Source organism: Papio anubis, chromosome 7, assembly GCF_008728515.1.
Source record: "Papio anubis isolate 15944 chromosome 7, Panubis1.0, whole genome shotgun sequence".
NCBI lineage: Eukaryota > Metazoa > Chordata > Mammalia > Primates > Cercopithecidae > Papio > Papio anubis.
This window is the reverse complement of record NC_044982.1, coordinates 113876099-113890773: the sequence shown is the minus strand read 5'-3', so window position 1 is coordinate 113890773 and position 14675 is coordinate 113876099. Positions and strand designations below refer to the sequence as shown.

General features: G+C 55.9%; 1 protein-coding gene across 9 annotated transcripts; it reads left to right on the top strand.

The window, feature by feature from the left end:
- Positions 1-348: 348 nt before the first annotated feature.
- LMAN1L (lectin, mannose binding 1 like) lies at positions 349-14671 on the top strand. 9 transcript variants are annotated; one of them, XM_031668470.1, is made up of 13 exons: positions 349-1308; positions 4435-4589; positions 4705-4812; positions 4909-4967; positions 6985-7084; positions 7410-7530; positions 8306-8360; positions 8896-9029; positions 9336-9487; positions 10815-10882; positions 11724-11847; positions 12492-12619; positions 13610-13892. In XM_031668470.1, exons 1-13 carry the CDS (start codon positions 1095-1097, stop codon positions 13737-13739), a joined length of 1548 nt encoding a protein of 515 aa, XP_031524330.1. In that variant the 5' UTR covers positions 349-1094; the 3' UTR covers positions 13740-13892. The 9 variants fall into 9 exon arrangements, with proteins under 9 accessions (XP_031524330.1, XP_021796419.1, XP_021796424.1 ...); XM_021940729.2 differs by lacking the exon at positions 349-1308 and adding an exon at positions 5621-5773 and having other exon boundaries at positions 3057-4589; positions 8306-8361; positions 8909-9029; XM_021940728.2 differs by lacking the exon at positions 349-1308 and adding an exon at positions 5621-5773 and having other exon boundaries at positions 3057-4589; positions 8306-8361; positions 8909-9029; positions 13607-13892.
- Positions 14672-14675: the final 4 nt, after the last annotated feature.

The following is a 14675-nucleotide window of genomic DNA, read 5'->3' as shown; positions in this document are numbered from 1 at the left end:
ATCTCACCACTGCACTCCAGCCTGGGCGACAGTGCGAGATTCAGTCTCAAATAAATAAATAAATAAATACAATAAAAAATAAAAAACACAACCACAATACCATATTAGTCCTTAATTTTTTTTTTTTTTTTGAGATGGATTTTCACTCTTGTCACCCAGGCTGGAGTGCAATGGAGCAATCTCTGCTCACTGCAACCTCTGCCTCCCGAGTTCAAGTGATTCTCCTGCCTCAGCCTCCCAAGTAGCTGGGATTACAGGCATGCACCACCACGCCTGGCTAATTTTTTTTTTTTTTTTTTTTTTTTAGTAGAGATGGAGTTTCACCATGTTGGCCAGGCTGGTCTTGAACTCCTGACCTCAGGTGATCCACCCACCTTGGGTTCCCAAAGTGCTAGGATTACAGACATGAGCCACGGTGCCCGGCCCTAAAATTTGTTAACAATTCTTCAGTATAGTCAAATATCCATTGTTCAAAAATATCCATTGTTCAAATTTCCCCAATATCTTTTTTTTTTGTTTCCCCAGTTGGGTTAAAATTTGGCTCCAAACAAGGTCTGCACGTTGCGTTTTTGTGCTGTCTCTAAAGACTCCCTTTCTTTTTTTCATGTAATGCATTTGTTGAGGAAACCAGGCTGCCTGGAAGGATAAGCCTGGGGGAATGAGGGCGAGGAAGAGAGGGGGCAGGGAGGAGAGAAGGATGGGTGTCCAGATAGACGTGCCACCCATGCTGGGGGACACAGGCAGGATGTGGAGGCCTGTCTCCCTAACTGGGAGGTGAGGCCAGGGCTGCTGAAGGGTGGAGCCCAACCCTGGGTGCCCCCCTCCCTCCACCACATCCAGCTGCTGGATGTGAGGGGAGATAGAAAGACGGCCTGAGTCAGGAGCAGGGGCAGAGCTCGGGTTGTCGAGGGGTCCCGCTGCTCACGTCAGACTGGAGGTGAGGGAGGGGCGGGGCCTGACAGCAGGCCTGGAAGGAACAGGATGTCTGTGCTGGAGAGGGAGAGAGAGGACAGTGCCAAAACCCAGCTCCTGGCCAGTCCCCAGCTCCTCCCTGCCTGGCCCTATCCCAGGATCCCCTCCCCAGCCTCTCAGCTATGATCTACCCCAGGGCCCAGACATCAGGCGCCTTCCCAATGCCGGTGGTCAATGGTCCAGGTCTCTTGTTCTGCCTTCTCCTCCTGCTCCTGGAACCCCACAGTCCTGAGACGGCATGTCCTGCTCTGCGCAGGTTTGAATACAAGCTCAGCTTCAAAGGCCCAAGGCTGGCATTGCCTGGGGCTGGAATACCCTTCTGGAGCCATCATGGAGGTGAGGGGCAGGGATGGGGACCAGCCATGCCCAGGGTCCCTCAAAGTGCTGGAGGGGCTGTGACTTGGTGGGGAGTGGGTCTGTCACAGCCATCCTCTGTCCAGGGTGGGGTAGGGCCTGGGACAGTGCCAGGCACCCCAGGACCCTTTCCAGGCTTGTCTCCTGCTCCACCCCCTCAACACCCCCGACCCCTGCCCAGGCTGTTTCTCCTCTACCTCTCTGCTTCCCTGTGCCAGGACTTCTGTCTTCTCCTCTGCCTCTCCTTGGATCCCTGCCCTTCCTCTGTCTCTCTGACCTGTGAACACACAGACACATGCTCACACACTAAGTCCCAGACACACAGAAGGCAATGTGGACCAGCACAAACCTCCACTCTCCTGGCTCCATCCCAGCAGGCCTGTGGCTGGCCATGAGAACTGGGGGCTACCTGGAGGGAGGCATCCTCATTCCAGGCGAGTGGGCACCAGCCTTTCCCTGTATGTGTGTTGTGGGTGGAAGCAGGCATGAGAGCATCTTAGCCCATAGGTTTGTGTTCAGGGACTTCCAAACCTGGACCTACAAAGAGTGTGTCTTCTACCAGATCTTGTTCCAAAAAGGATTTGTGATGATGGAACTACAAGATAGAAGGGAGCTTGCTTACATTAGGAGTGAGCAAGGACAATGAGGATTAGAGTGGAGCATGAAATAGTCTAGGAGCATGGCTTCCAACACATACGCTGTGAGGTCTGTCCACCTCAGAGTTAGGCCATAAATTTAATTCTGAGCCTCTTAGCAGGCAAAGCAAAGATAGAAAGCAGATCAGCTGTGGATTTCTGTCTATAAGATGTGAGTTCTTGGCTAGGCACAGTGGCTCACACCTGTAATCCCAGCACTTTGGGAGGCCGAGGCAGGTGGATCAAGAGGTCAAGAGATTGAAACCATCCTGGCCAAAATGGTGAAACCCCGTCTCTACTAAAAATACAAAAATTAGCTGGGCGTGGTGACACGCACCTGTAGTCCCAGCTCCTCGGGAGGCTGTGGCAGGAGAATTGCTTGAACCCGAGATCCTGCCATTGCACTCCAGCCTGGGCACCACAGAACCAGACTCTGTCTCAAAAAAAAAAAAAAAAAAAGTTAGTTCTGAGAAATGGCATGATTCCTGACTAAGGCCAGGAAAAAATATCCCTTTTTATTTATTTATTTATTTTTTGAGATGGAATTTCACTCTTGTTGCCCAGGCTGGAGTGCAATGGTGTGATCTCTGCTCACTGCAACCTCCACCTCCCAGATTCAAGTGATTATCCTGCCTCAGCCTCCTGAGTAGCTGGGATTACAGGTGCGTGCCACCACACGCAGCTAATTTTTGTATTTTCAGTAGAGACGGGGTTTCACCATGTTGGCCAGGCTGGTCTCGAACTCCTGACCTCAGATGATCCGCCTGCCTCGGCCTCCCAAAGTGCTGGGATTATAGGCGTGAGCCACTGCGCCCAGCCCAAAATATATCCCTTTAAGATGATAGGCCCTATCAGTAGGGTTTCTTCCAGTCCTCTTTTTTTTTTTTTTGAGACGGAGTCTCGCTCTGTCGCCCAGGCTGGAGTGCAGGGGCGCGATCTCGGCTCACTGCAAGCTCCGCCTCCCAGGTTCATGCCATTCTCCTGCCTCAGCCTCCCAAGTAGCTGGGACTACAGGCGCCCGCCACCACGCCCGGCTAATTTTTTGTATTTTTAGTAGAGACGGGGTTTCACCGTGTTAGCCAGGATGGTCTTGATCTCCTGACCTCATGATCCGCCCGCCTTGGCCTCCCAAAGTGCTGGGATTACAGACGTGAGCCACCGCGCCCGGCCTTCAGTCCTCTTTCATAAAGACACAGGAGGTAACAAAAAAGTGGGCTGTTTCTCACAACACCATACCGGCCCCTGCCTCAAGACCAGGATGGCAAGCTTATACAACGCTCACTGCTCTGGGCCTTGCCAAGTCTGGGTGTCACAGATCATGTAAGGGAACAGAGGCACCTTCTCCAAGATCATCCAGTGATGTGTGCATTGTCTATGCATTCATTGGTTCACCCTGATGCTCCTCTGTTCCCAGCCCAAAGACACAGGGTAGAGCCAGGCTGAAGGAGCCCATGGTCTGGGGCAAGGTCTCACCCACAGGCCTCGTAAGGCTGAAAGCGTAGTAGACAGTGGGCAATCCTTGCCTCCTGCAAGGATTTCAGAGGCAGTGACAGCTTCCAGAGGCCCTGGGACTTGTGGCCTTGCAGCTCTGAGCCTCCCTACCCCCATCCCTGGCCTTTATAGAGCAAACAGGCGGGATTAGCAGCCTCCAGAACGTCCTGGCAGAGTCTGGGCCCTGGGCCAGGTTCCAGGCTGGCAGGCTGGAGGGTGGGGAGCGCGCTGGAGTAGGGCCTCTGAGTTCCCTGCCCCCAGTTCTTGCCAAGACTGCCTCAGTTTCTCTCCCATTCCTCCGTCCTACCCCACCACCGCCAGTGACAATTCTCACACACACACTCCGTCCTGCACTCTTTCATCGCCATTCTGCAGGCCGGTTCTCACCTCCGCAACTTTGCTTTCCTGCTTTCCTCACCTTGGAATGCCCCTAGGTCCTGTCCACCAGGAAGCTCCGGCCTCATTTGGCCACAGCCTAGAGTCCTGGGCCCCCTTGCAGTTACTTCTCCTAAAGTGCTCTCCTGTGTTCTGTGGTCTCAGGCACTTCCTTTTTTGTCACAAGGCCTCAGTTTCCTCATCTGAGAAATGGGAAGAGTTGGACACAAATCTCTCTCGTGGTGGAAAAAGCTTGCACTTAGGAGTCATAGGGAGCTGAATTCCATCCAATCCACTTAGTTCCTTAACTTTTCTGAGCCTCAGTTTCCTCATCTGTTAGATGGGGTCTTATAAAAACAGACAACACACACTGCAGTGAGGCTTCACTGACGACGTGGACAGTGCTGGCATTCACTGCCCTCCCCGGCAAAGGCCCCTCCGGCTGTGCTGGGCTCTGACTCCTGCTTCCCTGGCTGGCTGGTTATTTAATGGCAGGCCTTGGCGTTGTCTCTTCCTCTTCCGGGAGCCCAGCCCAGGCCGGTGAGAGAGAGTGAAAGGGGAACTGGGGTATAGTGGGGCCTGGGGCTTGAACTGCCCTGGTCCACAGACGCCATCCTGGGCCTGGAGGAAGTGCGGCTGACGCCATCCATGAGGAACCGGAGTGGCGCCGTGTGGAGCAGGGCCTCTGTCCTCTTCTCTGCCTGGGAAGTAGAGGTGCAGATGAGGGTGACGGGATTAGGGCGCCGGGGAGCCCAGGGCATGGTGAGTGTCCTCTCCCAGAGCTGACAGAGCAGGGTGGGTCAGGGAGGCAGGTGATGAGCCCTGGGGTCCCAGTATCTCACACGGTTCCCTGAGCTGAGGGGCTGGCGACCTACAGGCCGTGTGGTACACCCAGGGCAGGGGCCATGTAGGCTCTATCCTCCGGGGGCTGGCCTCATGGGACGGCATCGGGATCTTCTTTGACTCCTCGGCAGAGGATACTCAGGTGCGTAGTTGTCTCCTGCCTGCCAGCCCCCCTCCCGCCCACACCCTCCCCCTCCCGCCGTGGCCGCAGCTCTGGCTGCTTCTCATCTCCCTGCAGAACAGTCCTGCCATCCGTGTGCTGGCCAGCGATGGGCACATCCCCTCTGAGCAGCCTGGGTAAGGGCCTGTCTAGACTGACCCCTCACCTCCATTTTTGCATTGGGAGGGGCCCATTCCCCCCATCCGAGCCCCTGCCCCAGCCTACTCCAGCAGGGGGCCCACCCTCCCAGAGCTGCCATCCTTGCTGGACTCTCACTCAGGCGAAGCCCACACCCATGGGGCTTGATTCCTGCAACCCAACAGCCCCAGGTGAAATGACACAGGCTGTGGCCTATGATGAGTATCTTCACTCCCATGATCTCATCCCATCTCCAATACCCTCCATAAGTGGGGGTTATTCGTCCCATTTACAGGTCAGGACATTGAGCCCCAGAGAGGGGAAGGGACGTGCTGTGGGCAGAGCTGAACTTTGAGCCCAGACTTACTCCTGAAGGGTCCCCGCTCTTCCCTGCTTAGCTGTCCCTTCGCTTTCCCAGATGATTTGGCTTCTGTCCCTCCCCAGTCGCCCCCATGCCTCCTCAGTAGCTGGGCCGGTTTGTCAGTGTCTCTCAGCAACCTTCTCTCGGCTCATAACAATTAGAGTAATTGCCTGCATTTACGGAGTGAGCTGACTGTATGCCAGGCCCAGCACCACGTCCTTCTCATTTACTGTCTTAGTTAACCCTCATAACATTGTTATGAGGTCGTTCCAATTACCGTCCTCATTTTAGAGATGGCAACGCTGGGGTTTGGAGAGATGAGATGGCTTGCCCAAGGTCACACAGCTCGGGGCACAAACCCAGGTGGCTGCTCTGGTGCTGGCTTCTCCCCTGCCCTGTGCTGCCTCCCTCTTGGCGGAAGGCGGCACTATCAGACGCTCTGCTGTGAGTAGCCTGAGGTGTCCAGAGACACTCAGCGTTTAACACTCTTCTCCTGACTCCCCAGAGCCTGCCATGCCGACCCGTCAGGAAGGCAGCCTGGTCACATTGTCCTTGGCTGCCAGGACATGTCCAGGTCATCCGTCCTGAGTCAGCTGGGAGAGGAAGGGGAAGCCAGAGGCACAGGGGACTTGGAGTTTAAGAGAAGGAGGAGGGAGGGGCCAGGCGTAGTGTTTCACGCCTATAATCCCAGCACTTTGGGAGGCTGAGGCGGGCGAATCACCTGAGGTCAGGAGTTTGAGACCAGCCTGGCCAACATGGTGAAACCCCGTCTCTACTAAAAACAAAAAAAATTTAGCCGAGTATGGTGGCAAGCACCTGTAATCCCAGCTATTCGGGAGGCTGAGGCAGGAGAACCACTTGAACCCAAGAGGCAAAGGTTGCGGTGAGCTGAGATTGTGCCACTGCACTCCAGCCTGAGCAACAGAGCAAGACTCCATCTCAGAAAAAAAAAAAAAAGAGAAAGAGAGAGAAGAAGAAGGGAGGGACGGGTGATAGGACGAGGGTGATAGGTGGGTCAGAGGGATGGAGGGCAGAAACTGCATTGTTAGTCCAGGCCTTTGTCCCCTTGAGGACGGGCCACAGGGAGTCCCCTGGTCCCTTCTGTAAATCCAAGTCCCAACACTCTGCCAGGCAGGGCTTGCTTCCCCTGCCCCTCTCTCTTCTGCCAAGGGAGCAGGCTACAAGAAGGGAGACTCAAGCTAGACAAGGTACCTATCCCATGCCAGCTCACCCAGCGGAAAGGGAGGTGGCACAGCAGATCTGGGCAGAGTGGCTTCTGGGACTGCCCTCACTGGCCAGGCCTTGAGTCCTGTATATCCTGGCTGGATTCCAACTGCCCACAAAGGCCAGGCACGGTGGCTCACTCCTACAATCCCAGCACTTTGGGAGCCAAGATGGGTGGATCACTTGAGGTCAGGAGTTCGAGACCAGCCTGACCAACAATGTGAAACCCCATCTCTACTAAAAATACAAAAATGAGCCAGGTGTGGTGGTGCATGCCTGTAGTCTCAGCTACTTGGGAGGCTGAGGTGGGAGGATCACTTAAGCCCAGCAGGCAGAGGTTGCAATGAGCCACAACTATACCATTGCACCCAGCCTGGGCAACAGAGTGTGACTCTTTCTCAAAAACAAACAAATGAACAAACTGCCCACAGGTATGGAGCCAGCCAAGTGCTGGGCTCCTGTCATTGGGACTTCCGGAACCGGCCACACCCCTTCAGAGCACGGATCACCTACTGGGGGCAGAGGCTGTGCGTGAGTCACTTCCTGCTTCTGACAGGGCTCTGAGTTACAGAGCTGCTGTGTGTGCGTGCCCATGGCCCCAACATACCAGTGCCTGTGACACCACTTGAGGCCCCTAGCACACAAGGGCCAACATCCACAGGGGATCCCTACACAGAATCCTAACACTCACCCAGAGCACATACATGTAAGGGCTCACATGAGACCAGGAGTGCTGGTCACCTCCATGCCATTCTGATACCAAGCCGTAGGGCCACCTGCCCTCCTATGGCCAGGGGAGCCAGGGAGTCAGAGGTAGGGACGACCCCCTACCGCTCACTCCCTCTGTGTCCCTCAGGTGTCCTTGAACAGCGGCCTCACTCCCAGTGATCCAGATGAGTTCTGTGTGGATGTGGGGCCCCTGCTTTTGGTCCCTGGAGGTTTCTTTGGGGTCTCAGCAGCCACCGGCATCCTGGCAGGTGAGGATCCCACTGGTCAGGTAAGAGCAGAAGGGCAGTGATGAATGAATCACCCTGAGCACACCTTCTAAAGCGCACTGGGGTGGCATCAGCCACTTCACCACATGACCTGGGCCTCCACGACCCTTGGGAGAAGTCATGTCTGCCTTGAGACTTGCAAGTCTCAAATGGGATAAAACAAGAGAAACTTTGATTTCAGTGCTGTCCCCATAAGTGCCCCTAGCTGGGAGCTGTGGGACAAGTAGAAGACAGACAGCAAGGAGGGACATTTAGGAAAATGGAGCAAAGAGATGTGATGCCATGGAGAGTCCACAGAGGATCCCACAGTGGGAAAGCTGAGGGAAACCAGAGCGTGGGAGTCCTTGAATGCCAGGACCTTAGTCTGGTTTCTGAGGAGGAGAGTGATATGGTCAGAGCTATGCTGGAGAGGTGGCCACCGCGCAGTTGCTACTACCAGTAGCCACTGTGCTCTGGGGGCCTGAGGGTGTCACTTGGTTTGCTGCCATGGCTGTAGCCCAGGATGTTTTGGGATCATCCAGTTCTGACACTCACAGGGGCCTGCCTCTGACTGAGTGTGAGGTTCAGCCCTCACCACCCACCCATCTACCTGTCAACCCTCACATCTTTCCTATGAAGTGAGCAAGACAAGCATCAGGTGATGGCCCAAAGTCACCCCTCTTGCCTCAGTGGGATATCATGGCAGTGAAGGTGGAGGCTGAGCAAGGGGGCTGCTGGGTGGAGGGGTCTTACTTCTCCTTCATCTGTCCCCTTCCAGATGATCATGATGTCCTGTCCTTCCTGACTTTCAGCCCGAGTGAGTCCAGCCCAGAGGTGATGCCAGCCCTGGCCTACCTGGGAATGGCAGCCCAGGGACCCTGCCCTTGCCCATGTCATCGTGCCCTCAGACCTGCCACTCCAGCCCTTACCTCCACCTGGCCTCTGAGCTCTGCTCAGGCCAGACCTTGTGCTGGGCAGTGCTGTTGGCCAGGCCCGGTCTGCAAGGCCTCACAGGCTGGCTGGCTCAGGCTGTGACATTACAGTTCAGAGTGATCCGTGCCAGGTCTCAAAAGGCACAGGGGGCTGTGGGAGCACAGAGGAGGGGTCCCAACCAGCTAGGGGGTCAAGGAAGGCTGCCTGGAGGAGATGAGCTTAAAGGAGCCGCGGATCAGCACGTACAGGCCTGAGGCCACAGCAGGGAGGGAAGAGGGTGGGGATCTGTGTGAAGGCAGAACTCAGAGGGCTGGAAACTGCAGGGCCAGATGGCCAGGGAGGGAGACTGGGCTCGTGGGGAAGCCTGTGGGAAGGCTCCCCTCGCCTCTGGATGTCCCATGGGTTTGGGGCCCGACTTTCTGTCTTCCTCCCCCCGGTTCCCCCTCAGCCCTTCCTGGAGATGGAGCAGCTCCGTCTGGCGAGGCAGCTGGAAGGGCTGCGGGCAAGGCTGGGCCTGGGCACCAGGGAGGATGTAACTCCAAAGTCAGGCTCTGAAGCTCAAGGAGAAGGTAGGGACTGAGAGAGCAGGCAGGTGGCGCCCATCTGAGTGTCACAGCATCCTCCACCCTTATGACCAGGAGTCCTTTAATCAGAAGGGAAACTGAGGCCTGAGGAGGCCATATCTAAGCAGGCCCTGGGCCCAACTGTTCTGTCCTATCCCCACCTTACCACTCAGACTCATTTTCCAGGAGAGGGTCTTAGAGGCAGCAGCCACACCTTCTGGCACCCCCTCCAAGAAGCCCCCCCAAAGATAAGATAGGCTGTGTTATGCCACCATGGCTGGCTGCCCATCCCAGCTCTGCCCTAATCCCCAGGGGAAAGGCTCTTTGACCTGGAGGAGATGCTGGGCAGACACAGCCAGATCCTTCAGGCTCTGCGGGGTCTCTCCGAGCAGCTGGCCCAGGCTGAGAGGCAATGGAAGCAGCAGCTGGGGCCCCCAGGCCAAGCCAGGCCTGATGGAGGCTGGGTGAGTAGCCCCGCAGGCCTCCAAGGCTCCACCTGCGGGCCTGAAATAGGAGCAAGCACTGTAGTAAGCAACTAGTCTCCCTAAGGCCTGGAGGGAAAGGAGGGCAGGGATGAAATGCTGCAGGTCACAGGATGGGGTCCGGCAGAATGCGGGATGGCATCTCTGCACAACCAAATGCGCATGGGGCTGGGGCTGAGGCTGGGGCTGGGGAGAGGAGATGCCAGATATTTGGACTCGGCTCTGTAGATGAATGACAGAAATAGACTAGGTGCTAATTTGCATGTAGCTTCACATGCAATTTGCATACGGCTTGCTTAATGCTCAGTTGCACCAGAAGCCTCATTTCATCTCCATTGCCATCTGGCTCCTCCCCCAGGGAGTCATGCCTCGGGTCATGTCCAGCCTGGGGGCCTGAGAGCTAAACTCAGCCAAGGTGTTAGATACTGGGCAGAGGAGGCCAGCAGCTCTTGCGGGCTTTGCTGGACTCTGACAGCTCGAGGTTTTAATCTTGTGTCAGAGCAGCTTAGGCTGGGCTGCTAGTGTGGGGAAAAGGGGAGGGGACTCACACTCCAGGGCCAGCCTCTCTGATCCTACCCTCAGGCCCTGGACACCACTCAGTAAGGCAGGGACCCAAACACTGGGTGTTGACCAGCACTGGCCCCAGCTTGGATAGTGCCCTGGGCGAACCAGGAAAGAGAGGACTGGGCTGGGCCTCTGCCTCCTTCAGGGGACAGAACCACTTTTAGAAGGGAGAGGTATTTTGGCCTGGCGTGGTGACTCACGCTTGTAATCCTAGCACTTTGGGAGGCCAAGGCGGGCGGATCACGAGGTCAAGAGATCGAGACCATCCTGGCCAACATGGTGAAACTCTGTCTCTACTAAAAATACAAAAATTATACAAAAATTAGCTGGGCATGGTGGCATGTGTCTGTAGTCCCAGTTACTTGGGAGGCTGAGGCCAAAGAATCGCTTGAACCTGGGAGGCGGAGGTAGCAGTGAGCTGAGATTGTGCCACTGCACTCCAGCCTGGTGACAGAGCAAGACTCCATCTCAAATAAATAAGAAGGGAGAGGTATTTTGAGAAAACCCTGAAGTGGCCACTGTTGGGAGGAAACCACCACCCCTGGGGAGAGGGGTGTGAGTGGAGGGGGAATGCGGGAAGCCCCTGTGGATGAGGTCAGAGAAACACAGTGTGCCCAAATAAGGAAGGCCTGGCAATCTGGGAAGGCCTCTGGAAGGAAGAGGCTGCAGTGAACCTGGGAAGGTGGGCTCTGACAAGAGAGGGGCTATGTCCTGGGCCCTAGACAAGAGGCTGGCCCTCCTGCAGGACTCTGCTAAGGTCGATGCCCTGCTCCATGGACAGAGGACTCTGCTCCAGGCCCTGCAAGAGATGAGGTAAGGGACTCGGTGGGGACCCCTCCACTACCTTGTTTCTCTGCCTGAAGTTCCTCCATTAGCCCTTCATTCCTTCCATCATTTCCTGAGCGCCCAGCACACAGCCTGTCAATTGGAAGGGCTGGGGGTGGAGTTAGGTTTGTTGAGTTGACTTGAATTTAACTGAATCAAGTTTAATGTTTTGCAAGTCCTTGTTGAAAAGCAATTCTCTCCAGGAGAAGCCCATCATGAAGGCCGCCTCAGACACTCCCACCCTCAGGAGGGTTAAGAAATCTGAGCGTCGTTCCTTCAGTGGCAGCTCCTGGGATGAGGGGCATTTTGATGGGGGCTCTTGGAGAGGGAGCACAGCCAAGACCAGACCAGCTGGAGGAGGCAGTCCCTGACTTGGTTTTGTGCCCGCATTAGCTTCCTGTTATCCCACTCTAGGCTGGATCTCTGGAGCCCTGGGGGTTGGGGGAGTTCTGGGGATGCCGTGGAGGAGGCATGCGTCCCAACCTGAAGCCTAAAGCCCCCCTGTACACACAGAGCTAGATGGCTAGGGTTGGGGGTGGAGAGGCACCTAGATGAGAAGAAGGAAAGGAGTTAAATCCAGGATGGAAGGCAGAGCCGGGGAGCCTGGGCTTGACACAGATAGCTTTAGGGAGATCTTTATCTGAGCTAAAGTCTCAGGATCTAGGAAGAAGGTTGGAGGAGAAAAGACCAGTCCCCAAGAAGGGGCCCCATGGATGGTACCTGTTCCTCACCCATGTGCTGCCCCTGGGGAGATGGGAAATGATTAGGCCATTTGCGTGGAAGCAAAAGAGGTAATGAGTCATCTTACTTGGTTTCCACCCCCGATTAGGGATGCAGCTGTCCGCATGGCCGCAGAAGCCCAGGTCTCCTACCTGCCTGTGGGCACTGAGCATCATTTCTTAGAGCTGGACCACATCCTGGGCCTCCTGCAGAAGGAGCTTCAGGGCCCGGCGGTGAGGGGGAAGTAGTGGGGAGCATGGGGTCCCCAACCCTGATGTCTGGGCTCAGCCACCCTTCTTCTAGCACTTTGGCAGCCCCGAGCCATCCTGCCTTTGCCCTCCCCTCCCAGGACTGCTGGCAAGAACATCTGTGCCTGTGTCAGTGTCTGTATGTGCATGCATACATGCCAGCACACATCTCATCTTCTCTCTGCCCTCTCTGCTCTCTGGAGAGTCCCACAGACTCAGCACCAGCAGGGCCCTGGACACCCCTCAATCCAAATGGGGTGGGCCGTGTCCAAGATCATTGAGTCCAGTGGTGGAATCGGATCTTCCCCATGCCCTGTCCCATCCTCGTTCCCTCGCCCTCACCCTGCTCACCCTGTCTTTGGCTCTCTACTTCTCTCTTTCTCTTCTCTTGAGCCCTGGGCCCCTTGATGATCCCAGGCCTTCCCAGCTGTTCCCACAAATGCAGCCATGGGAGCTGGGGTGGGGGAGGCAGCTTTGTACACTGCCCCCTCTCCAAGTTCCCTGGATGAGAGCCAGGACACCCCAAGCCTGGGGAAAGGAAACGGAGCATGCACATGGCCTAGATTCCAGGTCCTCCCCCTCCTTTTGAGTAAGAAACTAAGCTAGGACCTTAGACTTTCCCCTTTCAGAAGGCAGCGGCCAAGGCCCCCCGCCCACCTGGCCAGCCCCCAAGGGCCTCCTCGTGCCTGCATCCTGGCATCTTCCTGTTCTTCCTCCTCATTCAGACTGTAGGCTTCTTCAGCTACGTGCACTTCAGGTGGGCCACCCCGTGAGTAGGACTTCCCACAGCACTGGCATCTCCTGGTTCTCAGCTATAGCCATTGGATTTAGGAGAGGGGACACTTCAGCCCAGAGGGGACCTGCCCAGTCCCCAAATCACAAAGAGCACAGTGCAGGATAGGGCCCATTCTCTCACCAAGCACCACTGACCACCTGCTCATCCCCCAGCCCCATCTGGGTCCTGCTCTCATGGAGCTCACTCACACAGGTCTAACTGACCCTGTGTAGTCAATGCCATGATGTCAGGAAGCTGAGGGGCTACAAGAATGCAGAACACACTTGACCCCCCTTGGTTAGGGAATCAACCTGGAAGGGACATTTGATATGGTCATTAAGGTGACTAGGAGTTTTCCACCCTGACAAGATAGGTAAAGGCATAGAGGCAGAGGGAACAGCATGAGAAAAGGCAGGGAGGTATGAGAAACACATAATATTTTAGAGAAAAAGTGGCAAGTTCAGTAGTGTTGGAGCAAAGGGCAGGACCTTTGTGAAATTGGGCAGAGATCTGAAAAAGTGAGAGGAGGTCACTAGTTTTGCCTGGTGTGTGTTTGCTGAATGAACGTGCACCATTTAGAGATGTGGGGTGTGCTAAGGGCCTCAGCAATGAGACTGACAATCTTTGTTGGTGGAATTTCAAGACAAGAAGAGTCCGTGTGGGCTGGGATGGTCCTGGAGGAGTAGTAAAATGAGCTAAGCTTTAAAAAGCATAAGGTGGAAATGCTCACAGGCTTCAGCACATGCACAGGAGTGCAGTGGTGGCAATCAGCCTGGAGCCACTAGGACAGACCTTACATGCCCGGGGGGGAAAGCGTGGACCATATGCAGCAGGCCAAAGAGCCGCAGAAAGTCCAAGAACAGGGGAGGCTGTGGTGCAGTGAGTGTAGCAAGACAAGCACGAGAGTCTTGGTTTTTCAAAAGCCCATAAAGGAGAGATGCAAGTAGCCTGTAACCTTTTCTCTCGCAGCAGGCAGGAGCTGAACGAGAGCCTGCAGGAGTGTCTGTCCACAGGCAGCCTTTCTCTGGGTCCTGCACCATACATCCCCAGGGCCCCGGGGATTCTCAGGAGGCAGCCTCTCCCTGCCAGCATGCCTGCCTGACCCACCTCAGAGCCTGCTTTGCATCACTGGGAAGCAGGCAGTGTCTGGGGTGGGTGCTTGATCAGCATCCTCTTCGTCTGGGTGCCCAGCTCCCACCCACACCTGAGCTTTCAGCACACTCCCATCTTATTAAAGGTGATTTCCCTCTCCCCATGCTGTGATATGCTGGTCTTCTTTCCAGCCTCACCCTAATCTCTGTGAAGGCTTCCACCCCTTCTGAGTAGCTGGCTAGGAGCGCGCTCCAAGCAGGCAAGGAGGCCAAGGCCTGGCTTAACCTCCAAAAGACCAGATACCCCACGGGCTTTGAACCCTCGACTATGGAGGAAAAGAGAGCCATGACTGTATATAATTCTGTCCTCAAATTCACCCAGAACAGAGAGCAGTGTCCGTCCTGAGTCCCTCCAGCTCAGCCAGCATCACTGAGCAGCTCTCTCCCTCCCCACTCCTAACTGCTCCAGGGGCAGCAGGGGAGGCGCGTGACAGAGCAACCCTGAGAGGCCAACTCGCGGAACCATAACTGGGATTCCCGCTTGCGCCCTCAGGTCTCCCTCCCTTTTCCAGCGTCAAGCTCTTTGGGCAGCTGCTGGGTTCAGTGAGTTGGGTGGGTGGGGAGAATGAGGGGCGCCCAAGGCTGGGTTTTTACCCCTTGCTGCTACCTGGATCTCCCAGCTGAAATTCCAGTTATTAGTGGCCCAGGAGAGGAGAAAGTTGGAAGACCCTAGGGAACAGGGTTCCAGGAGTGTATCAGCTCAACCCCTCTCCCGGGAGAGCGACCCCACCACCGCAGGCCCTAATCCGCTGTCAGCAGAGCCCAGCGGAGCTCGGCGTTGAAGGAGGCACGTGGGGGAGGCGGGAGTGGGGAGCAGGCACGTGGTCCAGCCTTCTCAGCCCCGTGCTGCCCCCCGCCCCCCGTGAGGAGGGGTTTGGGGAGGTGGG

Bases quoted from the DNA above. Each gene is read 5' to 3' on its own strand.
- LMAN1L (XM_031668470.1), top strand. From the start codon at position 1,095: ATGATCTACCCCAGGGCCCAGACATCAGGCGCCTTCCCAATGCCGGTG. The intron at 7,531-8,305 runs GTGAGGATCCCA...GTCCCCTTCCAG, and splicing joins AGCCACCGGCATCCTGGCAG to ATGATCATGATGTCCTGTCC. The intron at 9,488-10,814 runs GTGAGTAGCCCC...GCCCTCCTGCAG, and splicing joins CCAGGCCTGATGGAGGCTGG to GACTCTGCTAAGGTCGATGC.